At 38.6% G+C, this 13687-nt stretch overlaps 1 protein-coding gene across 1 annotated transcript in view; it reads left to right on the top strand.

The window, feature by feature from the left end:
• NCF4 (neutrophil cytosolic factor 4) overlaps nucleotides 1-13490 on the top strand; it is a 58026-nt gene extending 44536 nt beyond the window's left edge. The window contains exons 3-12 of the mRNA XM_085323633.1: nucleotides 2695-2933; nucleotides 4693-4777; nucleotides 6398-6551; nucleotides 6891-6961; nucleotides 7773-7900; nucleotides 8894-8951; nucleotides 10513-10611; nucleotides 11358-11488; nucleotides 11581-11646; nucleotides 12435-13490. Coding sequence (XP_085179759.1) covers nucleotides 2902-2933; nucleotides 4693-4777; nucleotides 6398-6551; nucleotides 6891-6961; nucleotides 7773-7900; nucleotides 8894-8951; nucleotides 10513-10611; nucleotides 11358-11488; nucleotides 11581-11646; nucleotides 12435-12672 — 1062 coding nt within the window. The 5' untranslated portion in view covers nucleotides 2695-2901 and the 3' untranslated portion in view covers nucleotides 12673-13490. The remainder of the gene's footprint in view (nucleotides 1-2694; nucleotides 2934-4692; nucleotides 4778-6397; nucleotides 6552-6890; nucleotides 6962-7772; nucleotides 7901-8893; nucleotides 8952-10512; nucleotides 10612-11357; nucleotides 11489-11580; nucleotides 11647-12434) is intronic.
• The last annotated feature ends 197 nt before the right edge of the window (nucleotides 13491-13687 follow it).

Genomic DNA, 13687 nt, shown 5'->3' with positions numbered 1-13687 from the left:
TTTTTTTTACTGTGAGAGTGACTGAGCATTGGAACAGGTTGTTCAGAAAGGTTGTGGATTCTTCATCCTTGAAGATATTTGAAAGCCATCTGGACAGGGTCCTGGGCAAACTGCTCTAGATGACCATAATTGAGCAGAGGATTAAACTAGATGATCTCTAAAGCTACTTTCTAACCTCAAGTGTTCTATGATCCTGTGGTTCTGTGATACTGTCAGTACAGCAACAATTTTATAATAGACATTTATTTCATTCATACTAATAAGGTGATTATTTTAGCTGCAGGAGAATGTGAATGTGACTATATCCATCACCCAGGGCTGAGGCTCTCACATGATATGTGGGAAGACTCAGGTTTAATTTTACACCAGAGTGGAAGAGCACAACTGCAGAGATCTAGAGAGAACATCCAGTAGCTAGGATACTGATCTGGCACAGAAGAACAAGGCAAAGCGTTGTATCAAATCTTAGACACCCACGGCTTTGGTGAGCCCTCTAAATAATAAGCTATCCATTCTTCTGAGGAAGGAGTCTGTCTTTTTCTCCAAAAAGAAGGTCTTGGTTTTGTTCCAGCTCAGAATGAGAAAATACTTGCAGAATCAAAACATTTCTCAGAAGAYTAAGAATCATTCTGTCAGATTAGTATTATTCCTGGCTACAATCTGTAGTAGAGAGTACTAGAATTAAGCTGCATTCAGTCTGCTTTTTTTACTCTGGTTACAGGAAATCAGTTGCATAGATGTTTTGTCTGTGATGTCAATCTCTTCTTGGAAAGCCATGCCTCCATGAAAACAATGAGCAAGTATTTTGGGATTATGTCATATTATCCATCTCCTAGAGGGTATATCTGCAACCTATCTAGATTATCTTCCAAGAGATGTGAAGAGATTAGAATATAYATTTTATGAGTTTTCCTGTCAAACTATGGCATACATCCAATATAAATTATTATTTTAAAAGTGTACCTCCAGCATTTTTCTTTCATACCTATTAAAGAAGATTACCCACTTCTTGTGCCATGCACAATCTTTGTGCAGATCTCAGAAGAGCGCCTCTGAATTTACATGAGCTTGCATACATTGATCTTGTGATTAATAATTCTGCTGAAGGTAATCTGATCTCATTTCTTTCTGGATTTCAGGAGGAAGCAAGAGAATTGTAGTTACAAAACTCGATTATCGTTTCTCTCATTCAAAGGGAAAGAAAAAGACTAATGAGTTTGCCTTCAGGTTACGTGAAGACTGCACGTCCAGCAGGCCTAATAAAGAAAATAGACTATGCAGYGGAGCCTGATGGTCTGGAGAGATACTTAATCTAACATCACACCATCTTAACASTATTCTGCTAAGTCTGTGTGGGCAGCACTGGGTAGAAAATCACTCAGAAAACACAACACAGAATTTTGTAGTTTCTCCTGCAAAATACAGTATAACCCCCCTCAAATTCTATAATTGTGCCTTCCACTGACCACAGGAAAGAGCTGAGTGAAGAGTTTACTTCAGTAAAGTGCAGTTAAATGCAGTTTACTCTCCAATTTGATGGCTGCAGTTGTAAATAGGTTTCTATTCTGAAGAATGCCAGTTGCCTTTTGATCCATTCAAATGATAATATTTGTTTGACTGCAGAAGGATGAAAAGGACCCAAATATATGCTGAATGTGAAAATGGAAGACAATCAAAGACTAAAATGCGGAGCAAAGATACTGTACATGACAGATTTTTGCCTAAGGCAGGTAGAATATGCTGCAATCTAACCACAGGATTAGGAAACAACAGTTTCCTTGTCACGTTCTTCCTTTTATTTTCTTCTTCAAAGATTGTCAACTGATGTTACACAAATGCTATATCCCTACCTTTTGTGTATAAGTAGGGCAGTTAGCATTCTCCTTGGGTGAACCATTACCCTGTCTTTGTAGCTGATAAATATAGACTGTTTTGAGCATAAAAAGCTGAAAAGAGCTCTGCTCTTTCAGGGACTCATGTATTATTTGCATTCATCCATCATTCAGAGCTAATTTCCAACTTCATGTGCCTAATTCCTTGCTACCCATATATTTGATAAGGCTGAATTTCCTGACTGTCCCTCTTGCTCCCCACTTGAAAACTTATTCTTTAGCTCCATCTCCTGGCTCTTGATCCACAGAAGGGAGGATCCTTTAGGAGTCTAAAGAAGGGGTCAGAGGTAATATCCTGGTTTACAAAGATTTTTAACATAGTGATAGCAGTATATTTGGGATCATTACAGCAGGGTAGAACAGAATTTGTTGAGCCTGCTTCCACATAACTTCACATGGAAATCCATAAACTCTAGGGCTAGCTCTTTTTCCAGGTGATATGTTATAACTAAAACATAAGACAGGGTGTGGGAGGATAGGACTCATTTTTAATGTCTTAAATCTTCAGGACATTCAACTCTAGCCAGTTTTATGTGAGGCTTTTGCTGGGCCTGAATTTCTGCTGCCATGCATATGTTGCAGTCATGCATACCTGTGTGATGTGGATATATAACATTTTGATATGACAGTATTTCATACTTGCTTTTCACAGAGGAAGAGCTTTCTGTGAAGAAATGTACAATGGAATATATGTCTCACAGTTTCTGCTTTTCGTTAGGCTTTTGGTTTCTCGATTGGGCAGTTCCGATACATGACAGACATCACAAAACAGCCTTTCTTTATGACTGTTTTCTTTCTTTAGTACTTCCTCAGTCTGATGGGGGTGGGGAAGTACAGAAGAAACAGGATGACGCTGAAAGAGTGAGTTAGATTTCTGAGGCCTTGGAAGGGAGTCTTGATTCACACAGTGAGAAGGCTATAACCTGGCTCATCCCATTCCACTGCAAGCTGCCCAAGAAGTGAAGGGACAGCAGCCCAGTGTGCCTACTGGATTTAAGAATCTGAAGGCATGTCTCTTCCTCGACAACTGCGAGAAAAGAGGTAACGTGTCTGTCCTTCCTCAATCCTCCCCACAAGCGTCCATGTAACCATTACAATCTGTTGCCTTAATTTTGATGCAGGTTTTCTTGATATTCCTGAAAGACTTACAACTTCCAAATATTAGTTTTCCCAGTGTAGAGTAGATCATTTATTAAGTTGGAGTGAACTTTCTTTCTCCTTTCACAGGGAATAGTCACCATATAGGACACCAATGGGTCGTTGTCCTCTTTATAGCTGCAAAAAGAGTTCCCTGTCACTGGGGTTTGTGATATGAATGTTTGTGATATGACTAATTATATCTCCTGATCTCCAAAACCACATCCCTCTTCACAGTAAGTGGTGGTACTTATGGTACTGTGGGTGGTGCTGATTCATGTCATTCTGCTTGTACAACAAGCTATTGCAAGACATTGCATCATTGCTTCAGCCTTCCAGATGGACTCTCCATTGTGGAAGTGCTCTGCCTGGGATTTTCAGATAGCAGGATAAACTGAAACAACTGCTATATTTTTGTAGAATCAGAAAACGTAACATTACATCAGCTTGCCATTTCCTAGATGATCCTTTTTTACAGTTTCTCTTTCTCTTTTGGCTCATTATTAATCTTTTTACTTAAATGTTAATATAAATAGCATTCTAACAACATGACATAAGGTTGAGGCAAAGATGAATTTGTCTTCTGTTTGTCAAAGATATTGTGCCAAGGAGAAGACCCCAGAGGAAAAAGGATCTGCCAATCCATGTTCTATTGTTGTGTGGACAATATAGACAAATGATATGTGAATCTGATCATATGGCTGCTCTTTAGGCATTCCTTCAGGAATCCTCCCTTTTCTCTTGCTTCCGACACAATCTGTCCATTTTTTTTTTAGAGGATCTGCAAAGCTAATGCCAATCCTGCTCATTATCACTTCCTTCATACACTTTTGACATTTTTAGACAAGTATCTTTGTGCTTTCTTTAGATTATTTGTTCGTGGTGGGAAGTCTTTTTGTAAATATTTGCTAAGCTGCTCATTCATTTTCCAAAGTCTCTTTAAAATTCTACTTTGCTGAGATGCTTACAAAAAGAATTGACACCACTTTGACAGCTGGTGCAGAACCACTAGTTATGATGTAGTGCATTATTATATCGTTGTTTCTTTGCATTTTCCTATTTGCTTTTTTCCTTCTGTTGTTTCTTATCTGAGATGTATAATACACATTTTGTATCACGTGTAGTATAAAGCTTTTAAGAATCATCTTTGTGCTCTCATTTTCTATAGCACTTAGCACAACAAGCTCTTTCTCAGAACTGTTTCCTAGTCCCTACAGTAATGTAGTAATAACATAAACGATGGTGTGTAATGATCTCCTTAGAATAAGGTATACTGCTCCAAAGTTATTATTCTGAGTCTACTAGACACTGTAGGAAGAATTAAGAATGAATCCACAGTTGATCTCATTTTTCAGGAAAAGCTTACCAGCTCAAGCGTTTCCGTCTGTAGCTACTCTTACAAGGCCAGGAGCACTAGGACTGGCTTTCAGGCTTAATGAGTCCTCACAAACTACCACTGACTTCTGCTGAGGTTACAGAAACTTAACATCTCAAGATCAGACCTCCAGAAAAAGAGAATGCCACCAAGAGTTTCTAATTTATTGGGTTTGATACTTAACAACATGAAACTTGAGCATATGATATCTTTGTTATGTATGGCATAGAGACCTCCAAAGGCTAACACCAGTTTGAGTAACCTATATCTTTTGTTCTTACTTCATAGTGACTTTGACCAGCTTCCAGATGATGTACCTGTTTCAGCTAACATCGCAGACATTGAAGAGAAGAAAGGTTTTACTAATTATTTTGTAAGAAAGGAGATTAATCTTTTCTTTAAATGCCCTCAACTGTGACTGGTTTGATTGTGGGAAACAAGAGGCAGTTAACCTAGTGTAGTTGCTTTTTGGCATGAACGGTTCCATGCTGAGGGCTTCTTAGAGTTTCTTTCTGGAATGAAGGTCATTTTGTCACAAATCTAGCCTAAAAAATTTATTCTCTGGGTGAATCTGACAGAGATCTATCCTCTAATATTGCTTGTTTTCTAAATTCTTACCTACACCTATTTCTTTTCCATTAGAGAGCTGTGACCTTGGTGAGAAAAGTGGGAAAAAGAGAGAAAAAGGAGGGGGGGATTGGCTCCATTTTTCTATGGCACTGGCAAATTAGGACACTTCTATCTCCATAGAAGATATCGTATCTTTGATATCATATCTAGATCAGATAACGAATCATGAAAGAGCACAAAAGAAGAAAATAGTGGGGAAAAGCTTTAAGAGATTTTCTGAGAAAGAGTTTTGGATAAGACCAGCTCAGTGACTTCTGCAGAGTATGCTATTTCTGCTGGAGACATTGCTTATAAATTTTCCCACTGAAGCTGGCAGGTTTTACTTTTGAATACAGTGATGTTTAGTTGCTCTCTCTTTATATCCACTGAAAGATCTGGCTGCAATATGACCCAAAGGTCAGTGCATGGGAATCAAGAGTTCCCTCGCAGCAAAGCAGTTGTTGGGAGAGAAAAGAAATAATATAGTGATTGGAGAGGGCATTAGAAGTCAGGGAAGTTTTTGTTTTGGGCTTTGCCTTTGGTCAGATTACATAGACCAGAATTTCTAAAACTGTGTACTTCAAAGTCAGAGGAAATATGAATGCCCTCAGCTCTGAAAATCTTTTCATTTAGATGAAGATTTACCTGTAGATTTAGATGTCCTAGCGTCCTATCATAAAACACTATCTTTGATCCCTTGGTGTCTTCATTTTTCTATATTTACACTTACCTCCCTAATAATATTTTGTCAGTTCTGAGGGAAGGTATGTGAGAGTAAAGTAGCATGTAGTCCTTTCAGGTTTCCTTTTAAGATTACTTCTTCTCAGTGGTATCTACTGACAGGATGGGAGGCAATGGACACAAAATCAAACTCTGGAAATTCTGTCTGAACAAAAGAATACGCTTCTTCACTGTGAGGGTGTTTGAGCACTGGAACAGGTTGCCAAAAGAGGTTGTGGAATCTCCATCTTTGGAGATATTCCAAATTCACCTCGACACAGTCCTGGGCAACCTCCTCTAGCTGACCCTGCTTTGAACAGAGGTGTCAGATCAGATGATCTGCAAAGGTGCCTTCCAACCTCAGCTGTTCTGTGATTTTGTGTGATTTAGTGATTCTGTGATTATGTGATTGAAAGCAGCCACAGAGACATGATCCATAGGCAACTTGGATCCACACACATAACACACTGTCTGGTGCTAACTTCTTATTTTCTAGTACCTGAGTATCCAGATACTTAACTGAAGCCTTACTTTTCACACTGCCTCTAAGACAATATTCTCACCAGTGAGATGCTGATCTTATGTTCCTACTCTGTTCTTCACTTTCATTTTGTAAATCTTAATAAGTATGAACATTAGCCAGAATCCCTCTTCCCTATTTCAGATGTTTGTCATTGAAGTGAAGATTAAAGGCGGTGGCAGATACCTGATTTTCCGCCGCTACCGTCAGTTCTATGCCCTTCATGCCAAACTAGAAGAGAGATACGGGGCAGAGAGCAAAAATAGTCCTTTTACCTGCACACTCCCCATACTTCCAGGTAAGCTGTCGATTCAAAATCCCATACATGATTAGTAGCTTTCTCAGTCCTAGCCTGTCCTAAACAGGAATGCATTGGAAGAACACAAGACTGCTCAGGACTGCTAGCTGTGACAAGAAACTAGTTCTGGCCGTGAAAGACAGGAAGTAAAGTCAAGGCAGTTATTGGCAGTCCCTCCACAAGTGCTAAAGTTCTTTTAGGAACCTGAAATCTATTAGAAAATGACTATTTTCCTGGAGATCCAGGACTTTATACTTTCTCTGTATTGCTTCATTTCTCTGATAGCCTCTTCCCCACCCCCCGGCCTTCARTAACTGTCACTGTTTTTATGCTTTTCAGGAAAGGTTTATGTTGGGGCCAAAAAGGAGATTGCTGAGAACAGGATCCCTATCCTAAATGCCTACATGAAGGTAAAACTTCATTTTATCATAGAGATTGAGCTAAGCATTGGAGACAGTTATCCCATGAAATCAGCTCAGACAGATATTACCATTCTAGTCCTGGGTATCTGCTTCTCTCTATAGCATATCCCCCTCCGACAGAGTGTCCACACTGTGGGACACCCTGCAACCTTAATCTCCAAATTGTTTGACTGTAGGAATCTACTGGAGCACGCTTTTTACAAAGGCCTTTGTAAAAGGCCCTGCCTTCTTATCTAGACACCCTTACAAAAAAAATCCAAGATGTATGAGGAAATGGATATTCTTCATGTGTTGTGTGAATATGGAGTTGGGATGACACTTAAGAGGTAGGAAAGTGGTGTGGGGTTCTGGGTATACCTGCTCCACAGTGAAGACACAGCCAATAGTATCAGGGAGATAAATTATTTGTGTTTGGATTAACTGTAGTTCTGACTTTAAACCAGTAACAGTCTGAAGCTTTCTGCAACTTACTGGCCAAGTCTTTTGCTTAAGACTGCCTTCTCTTTTTACAGTTGTTCATATTCTAAAGGGAAACACAAAGAGCAGTTTATTTCTGCATTAAATCAGGGACACAAAGAGTGAAGTGATGCATTAGCCAGCTCCAGGAGTAAACAGGAGAAACTGTAACTATTCAACCTTGTCCTGCTGAGTGTGAAGGAGGGGGGGGAAATTTCTGGTAGTAATGGATATCCTTCATGATTCTGTAGTTCAGAGAGGCATATATATTACATATGTAAATATACAGAGAATTGGTCTCTCCCACTGTAATTACTCTGCTTCCTACTTGCTCTTGGCACAGAACCTACTCTGCCTACCCATTTGGGTGTTGATGGATGAAGAGGTGCGACTGTTTTTCTACCACTCAACCTTTGATAGTGAACAGGTGCCTCAGAGACTGAGACGGCTTCGCCCACGGACACGCCGAGTGTAAGTGATTGACATGTTTTTTCATCACTGTTTGGTGTAAGAGATACTGTCCGGTTTTGGGGAAAGGGAGCTGATAATCACCACTGTGTATCATAAATGAATCTGTGAAGTCCTAGAGGGTACCTTTTGGGTAAAGTGAAAACTGGGTATTTTTTTCCTTTCAGTAAAATATATTTAAAATGTTCATGGTATTTGCATTAAAGAGAAAWTTCAAAATGCAATTGTAGCTTCTTTTTCAAAGACTATTGCTCAGCTCTGCTGGTTGACAATTCTTTTACAGCAATATCTATCACAAGGAAATGTGCAGAATATACAGGCCAAACTTAAGAGCATGGGTTTGCACCACTGAAGTCAATGTGAGTTGTAGCACTGAATTTAATGAGATCTGGTTCAAGCACTAGATGAAACTGAGTACTTCACTTGTTCCTGTTCTTTGTCTAAGCAGTGGCCCATCCTACATAGCAGCATTGGAACCTCTTTGGAAAACTGCTAAGTAGATGTCATACTTCATTACCCTTCACACATTAATTCTCCTTTAAACATAGCAAAGATGGACTCCATTCCCTTTCATGTAGCTCAAACAGTGCAAAAACTGCATGTGTATAAAAATTCCTGAATGTATGTATGATGCAGATTTTGAACTGAATCATAGAATGCCATGAAAACTCAAAAAAGGAGGCCTAGAAGGCAGATTGGGGTGCTGAGCAGTGTTGTGGAAGGGAGGTCTAGGCTACTATGCTGAAAATTCCATCTGTTCTCAGCAGCAGATGTCATCATATTGCTGCCGCTCTGTACAGGAACTGAGAGAACTAGGGCAATGTTGTATCTGCGTTTATTTACCTCAATGCACAGATTCTCATGCATTTTTTCTTCAGTGATCTGTGGCTTGCCTGCCTCTTGTGATAATGAAGGTGCAGACAACGTACTGATCGTATTGTGTTTCTGATGAGTAGAAAGAGGCATTTACTTCCCTTTTGTCTCCTTTCTTTTCAGTAAAAGCGTTTCACCCCAATTGCCTAGTTTTGAYCGCACAGCAGCTCCACGGGCTGAGGTGAGAACTCTGTACAACGTCTACCACAGGGTTGGAGATTAAACTCCATTTTGCTCTATTTGTCTCTCTGGTTAAGATGCCTTTTCCAAATAGAGGTCAGCGAAAGAAGGGAAAGTGAAATCAGCAGAGGAAAGCCATTGCTTTTTAACGGTAGGGAATGAAGCAAAGCTAATTCCTCCTTWCTTAAGTAATAGGAAGGTTCACTGTGAATTCAGAATGACAGGACATTCAAAATTGAGAGGTAGGTAGAACTCACTGCCAAAAGGCCCACACTTGCATAGTGATACCTATAACTTAAAGTAAGCGCAAGCTTCAGTCTCATCAACTTCAGCAAATGTTTAAAAGCTTTACTGGTGAGGTATACTGTCTTGGTATCAAGCACATGAAACTGCCTTGAATGCAGCCCTTGTCTGAGGATGGACTTATTTTCTGGAACATGTGACTCTTTCATATCAGATTATCAGGTTATCAAAAACCATGGAACTGTTGAACTGTTTTTTGTTTGTTTGTTTGTTTGTTTTTTAAACACTGATGATGATGACCAGTCTTGGATCAGTTGTAATTCTTGGATTTTAGCTACCTTTTTATTAATATTTATTATATGTACAACAGCTTTTTAATAAATGGAAAAAGGCTTCTGAAAGGGCTAATATAAACATATCAACTTCTAGCAAGTCAGTTGTCATTGTCCATTTTTTATTAGGAGAGCCCTGAAGAAAGCTTTATAAGGCACTCAAATTTGGCATTTAATGAGACCAGAGGAACCATCTCACAGCAGAATAAGGGACATCTCTAATGTTTGCTCTTCTGAGAGTGTTTGAATGACTACTGTGTTCTCTAGGACAATGGGGAAGATGTATGTTTTTGATAACCGAGTCACTTGTTAAGCTTATTGATAGCTTTTAAACATGTGCTTACCCCTTTTATTTTCCTGAAGGGGGCATCTAAGTTCTACTTTARCTATATGTTAATTTCCTGGGCTTCCCCTTGTCTCTCAGTTCAGCATGTAGGCCTGAAAGCTAGGTGAAAACAGAACAGYTAGCTATCCTTAAATTAGGACACAACTTTCCTGTAACTTTTTAAGGCTCTTTGTGACATCTTGCAGCAAATCTGAAAGCKGTAGAACTGCAGCCAGAAATTATATGTATTTTTTGGATTTTCAGGGCTTCAAGTTGTCAAGTTTCAAGTTGACAGTTGTCTTTAGCKCTGTTGACTAACTTGCTTTTATATGCCTTCATCTTCTTTATATTTATTTAACTGGTAGTCAGTGTCCTGCCACTTTAAGAATCCAAGCATGTAGCCTTTTCAGAGCCATGTTTATCCTATTGTTTTCACTGCTTCTTCAAAGCCTTCTTGCCCCTCCTGAGTAGGAAAAGAAATTGTAAGGACTGTAGACTATAGTTCTGTATATGACCTTACCCCAGAAATAGATCTGTGATGACAGTGTGTTTACTATCCTGCTTGTTATGCTCTGTGTATRCAACTGAAGAACAGAACAGGCAAGGCAGATTCATTTTTTAATTCCATGAATTAATAATTTCAGAGTTATTACTTTCCTTAGGCACTGTTTGATTTTTCTGGAACCAATAAACTGGAACTTAGCTTTAAGAAGGGGGACTTGATCTATCTACTCAGCAGAATAAACAAAGACTGGTTGGAGGTAAGACTGCAACAGCAGTACTTAATTATTAGCATACTTTGGCATAGGTGACTAGAAAGAATTGTTTTAGTCCTTGATACCTGTGCTCTTCTTTCAAAGCAACTGTATCATAATCAGGTGTTACTGTGAGGGAAAGGTCACTGACTCCAAATTTAAGATTGTTTCCCTCTCTGATGGTTTTTAGATTACATATTTCCTGCCCTCTATTCTTTGGTTTGCATTTGCATTTGCTTCTGCCAGAACGTTCTTTAATTTCTCTGGAAGTGGTTAGAATGCAAAAAGGCCACAGAAAGGAGCTGGAAACTCTATTTCAGAGATTAGTAGGTTTCTTGCCTTAGGATAAGTTGCTCTGTATTTAATGCTTTTTATACCACAAAACACGTCAGTCTGGTTACAGAGAACTTGGGCAACAGAACACTGTTCTGAAAAACGATGAGGAGAACATACTGTGTGTTTGCTGATATGATATCTCTGCTTGCTCAAACACCACAGCCTTCCTTGGTAACCATTTGATTTTCATATACTGCACACTGTTTCACTTTTCCATCATGTGTTTGACTACCCAATCATATAATCTTGTTGTGTGGATGACATCAAGYGACTTCCATAGCTTTTTTGTTTCTTTTCCTTTTAAAGTAGAAAAATTCTGCTTGTTGTTCCCATGGAAATTAATTTAATTCCCAAACTTACAATATATAKCTAAAACAGCGTATTTTTTCTCATTCTAATGCTTCCTGTCATTCCAGGGAACAGCTCATAGTGCCACTGGGATTTTCCCTTGTGCTTTTGTGAAGATCATAAAAGATTTGCCACAGCAGGAAGACACAGTTAATAGAGTACGCTGCTATTACCATGAGGAGACAGTGAGCACTATCAGGTAATAAAAAAAGGTCTTCCAGGTTACTGCTGATGAGATGCTGATAATTCCCTTTTCATGATATGTAATGATAATGTTTGTTCTTGTTACAGGGATATCTTGGTGGAAGAGGATCTGAGCACCATTCCATTATTCAAAGATCTAATGGAATTAATAAGGTACAGAGCAAACAGATAGTTGTATATTTAATATTACTCAAAACTTGTGTCACATTCCTTCCAGTTCTAGATTTTCTACATTCTGTACATTCTACCTGGCCATCAYTATGTTTTTGGTGTGAAACACTTTTGAGGTGTCCTGAAGAGTTATTTGTACTTTGACTTGGCCTAGTGCCAGCTGTGCAGACAGTATTCTGCCTTTGGATTGTCAGCAAGTGCTGAATGCCACGTGCTTCCAGCTCAACTGGGAGGGGTAGAATTCAGTATCTTTTTCTTGCTCTAAGGCTAGAGCCCAACTACCAGGCAAGGGTCTTTTGTCTAATATACTACTTTGGCATGCAGGATACCACCATCTAATGCCTGTAAATCATTAAACTAGTGTTGAACACTAAAACATTAGAACATTAGATATTAATAACAGGATTTTTTTCAGCATTCTTCTATTACTTAACCTGCCCTCCCCTCACAAAAAGCAATCATAAATAGACAAAAGGAGGGAGTAACTACAGTTAGCTCTTGGTTATATATGGGCATATTATCAGACTTAATTAATTGTGGCATGCACGTGTAACTGCAAATGGACTGATATCTTGACAAATTTGTTAGCTTAGACACAACATAGTGTGAATGTGGCTATGTGATTTCTACCACTAGCTCTGCATCAAGAGACATCCAAGGCTTAGTGTGTCTCTGGCAGGATTAATTAGGTTTCCAAGATATCATTTGTAATGCAGTACCTTGCAGGTATTCTTTGGTTGCAAGGGATCAATCCCTTTCTTTTCTAACAGGCGGGAGTTTGACCAAGACGACATTATTTTGAATTACCGGGACCTTGATGGTGATCTGATCCGGCTTCTCTCTGATCAGGATGTTGAACTCATGGTGTCTCAGAGCAGAAGGAAGCCCACTGAGAAGCATATCTTCCCTTGGAAATTGCACATCACTCACAAGGATGACTTAAGTGTCTACAACACTAATCCAGGAATAGATGCTATTCAAACAGTAAGAGCAACACGACCACTATAGAGAGATGTTCCAGTAGGCATATATGTCATTCTTCTGTGATTTCCTCTCTGCATATAATTTCCTTTAACAAGTTTTTGAGGTGAGCATGAAAAAAAATAACATTTAATAATGTAGTACTTTTCAATGTAAAATCTATACCTAGTTAGCTTCTTCAGGTTTTCAGCACTCCTGTGTAATAGAGATATCTACATGAAGACCAGAGAAACTAAGGAACAGAAAAGTAAAATCACTGGCCATGTTCACAAAGACATGTTCACATGTCTGGAGATCCAAGACCTGCWTTAGTTTCCATCCTCTCTTCTAGAGCCACTTTATTTGCCCAAAATATCTTCATAAGCTTTTTTTCAAGTATTACCATAATTTTCCCCTCTTTTGCTGCAATGAATGTTTGATAGCTAATGCTTATGAATGCAGTAATTATTTCTGTCATCTAGGTGTCTGACTGGGCATTCAGAGTTTGTTATGGAAGCATCAAGAAAACTTTCTGTTATTTCAGTGAAGAAACCGCTTTGCTTTCGTCTTTCCATTAGGCAATATTTTAAATTTTGTACATTAAACCTAGTTTAAGTGCAGTGTTACTCATAAGCTTCTTGTAGTTGTACAGAGTATTTACTTCCACATTCATAAGAATAATTTGTGATGCCTGTCCAAAAAACGACTTCTTCTCTGTCTGTCTCATCTGCTTCCTGACGCCATATCACAAAGCAGAACTAACAAGAATTTACTGTATCAGTTTCTTCAACAAGTAAAGTCACATAAGCTTATTTTACTAGTTTCTATTCAAATTTTTATTTTGGTGGCAAAATAATTCTACTTTTTTAAATTAGGTAATTTTGAACAGTTTGAATGTTATCTTTTCAGCCTTCCTTAAACACAGAGTTGGTTATTAAAAAAAAGATCTTGGCAATTGTTTCTTTAATGTTCATGCAATCAAAAATATTTTCTTCCTGAGCAAATTAACTGCTACTTGTAAGTACTACTCATGTTATGTATGTGTTACATAAATTGTACCATA

The sequence above is a fragment of the Rhea americana genome, unplaced genomic scaffold, assembly GCF_003343005.1.
Source record: "Rhea americana isolate MKP2758 unplaced genomic scaffold, rheAme1 scaffold_85, whole genome shotgun sequence".
NCBI lineage: Eukaryota > Metazoa > Chordata > Aves > Rheiformes > Rheidae > Rhea > Rhea americana.
Note: the sequence above shows the minus strand (reverse complement) of the source record. Positions and strands in the feature narration are given on the sequence as shown.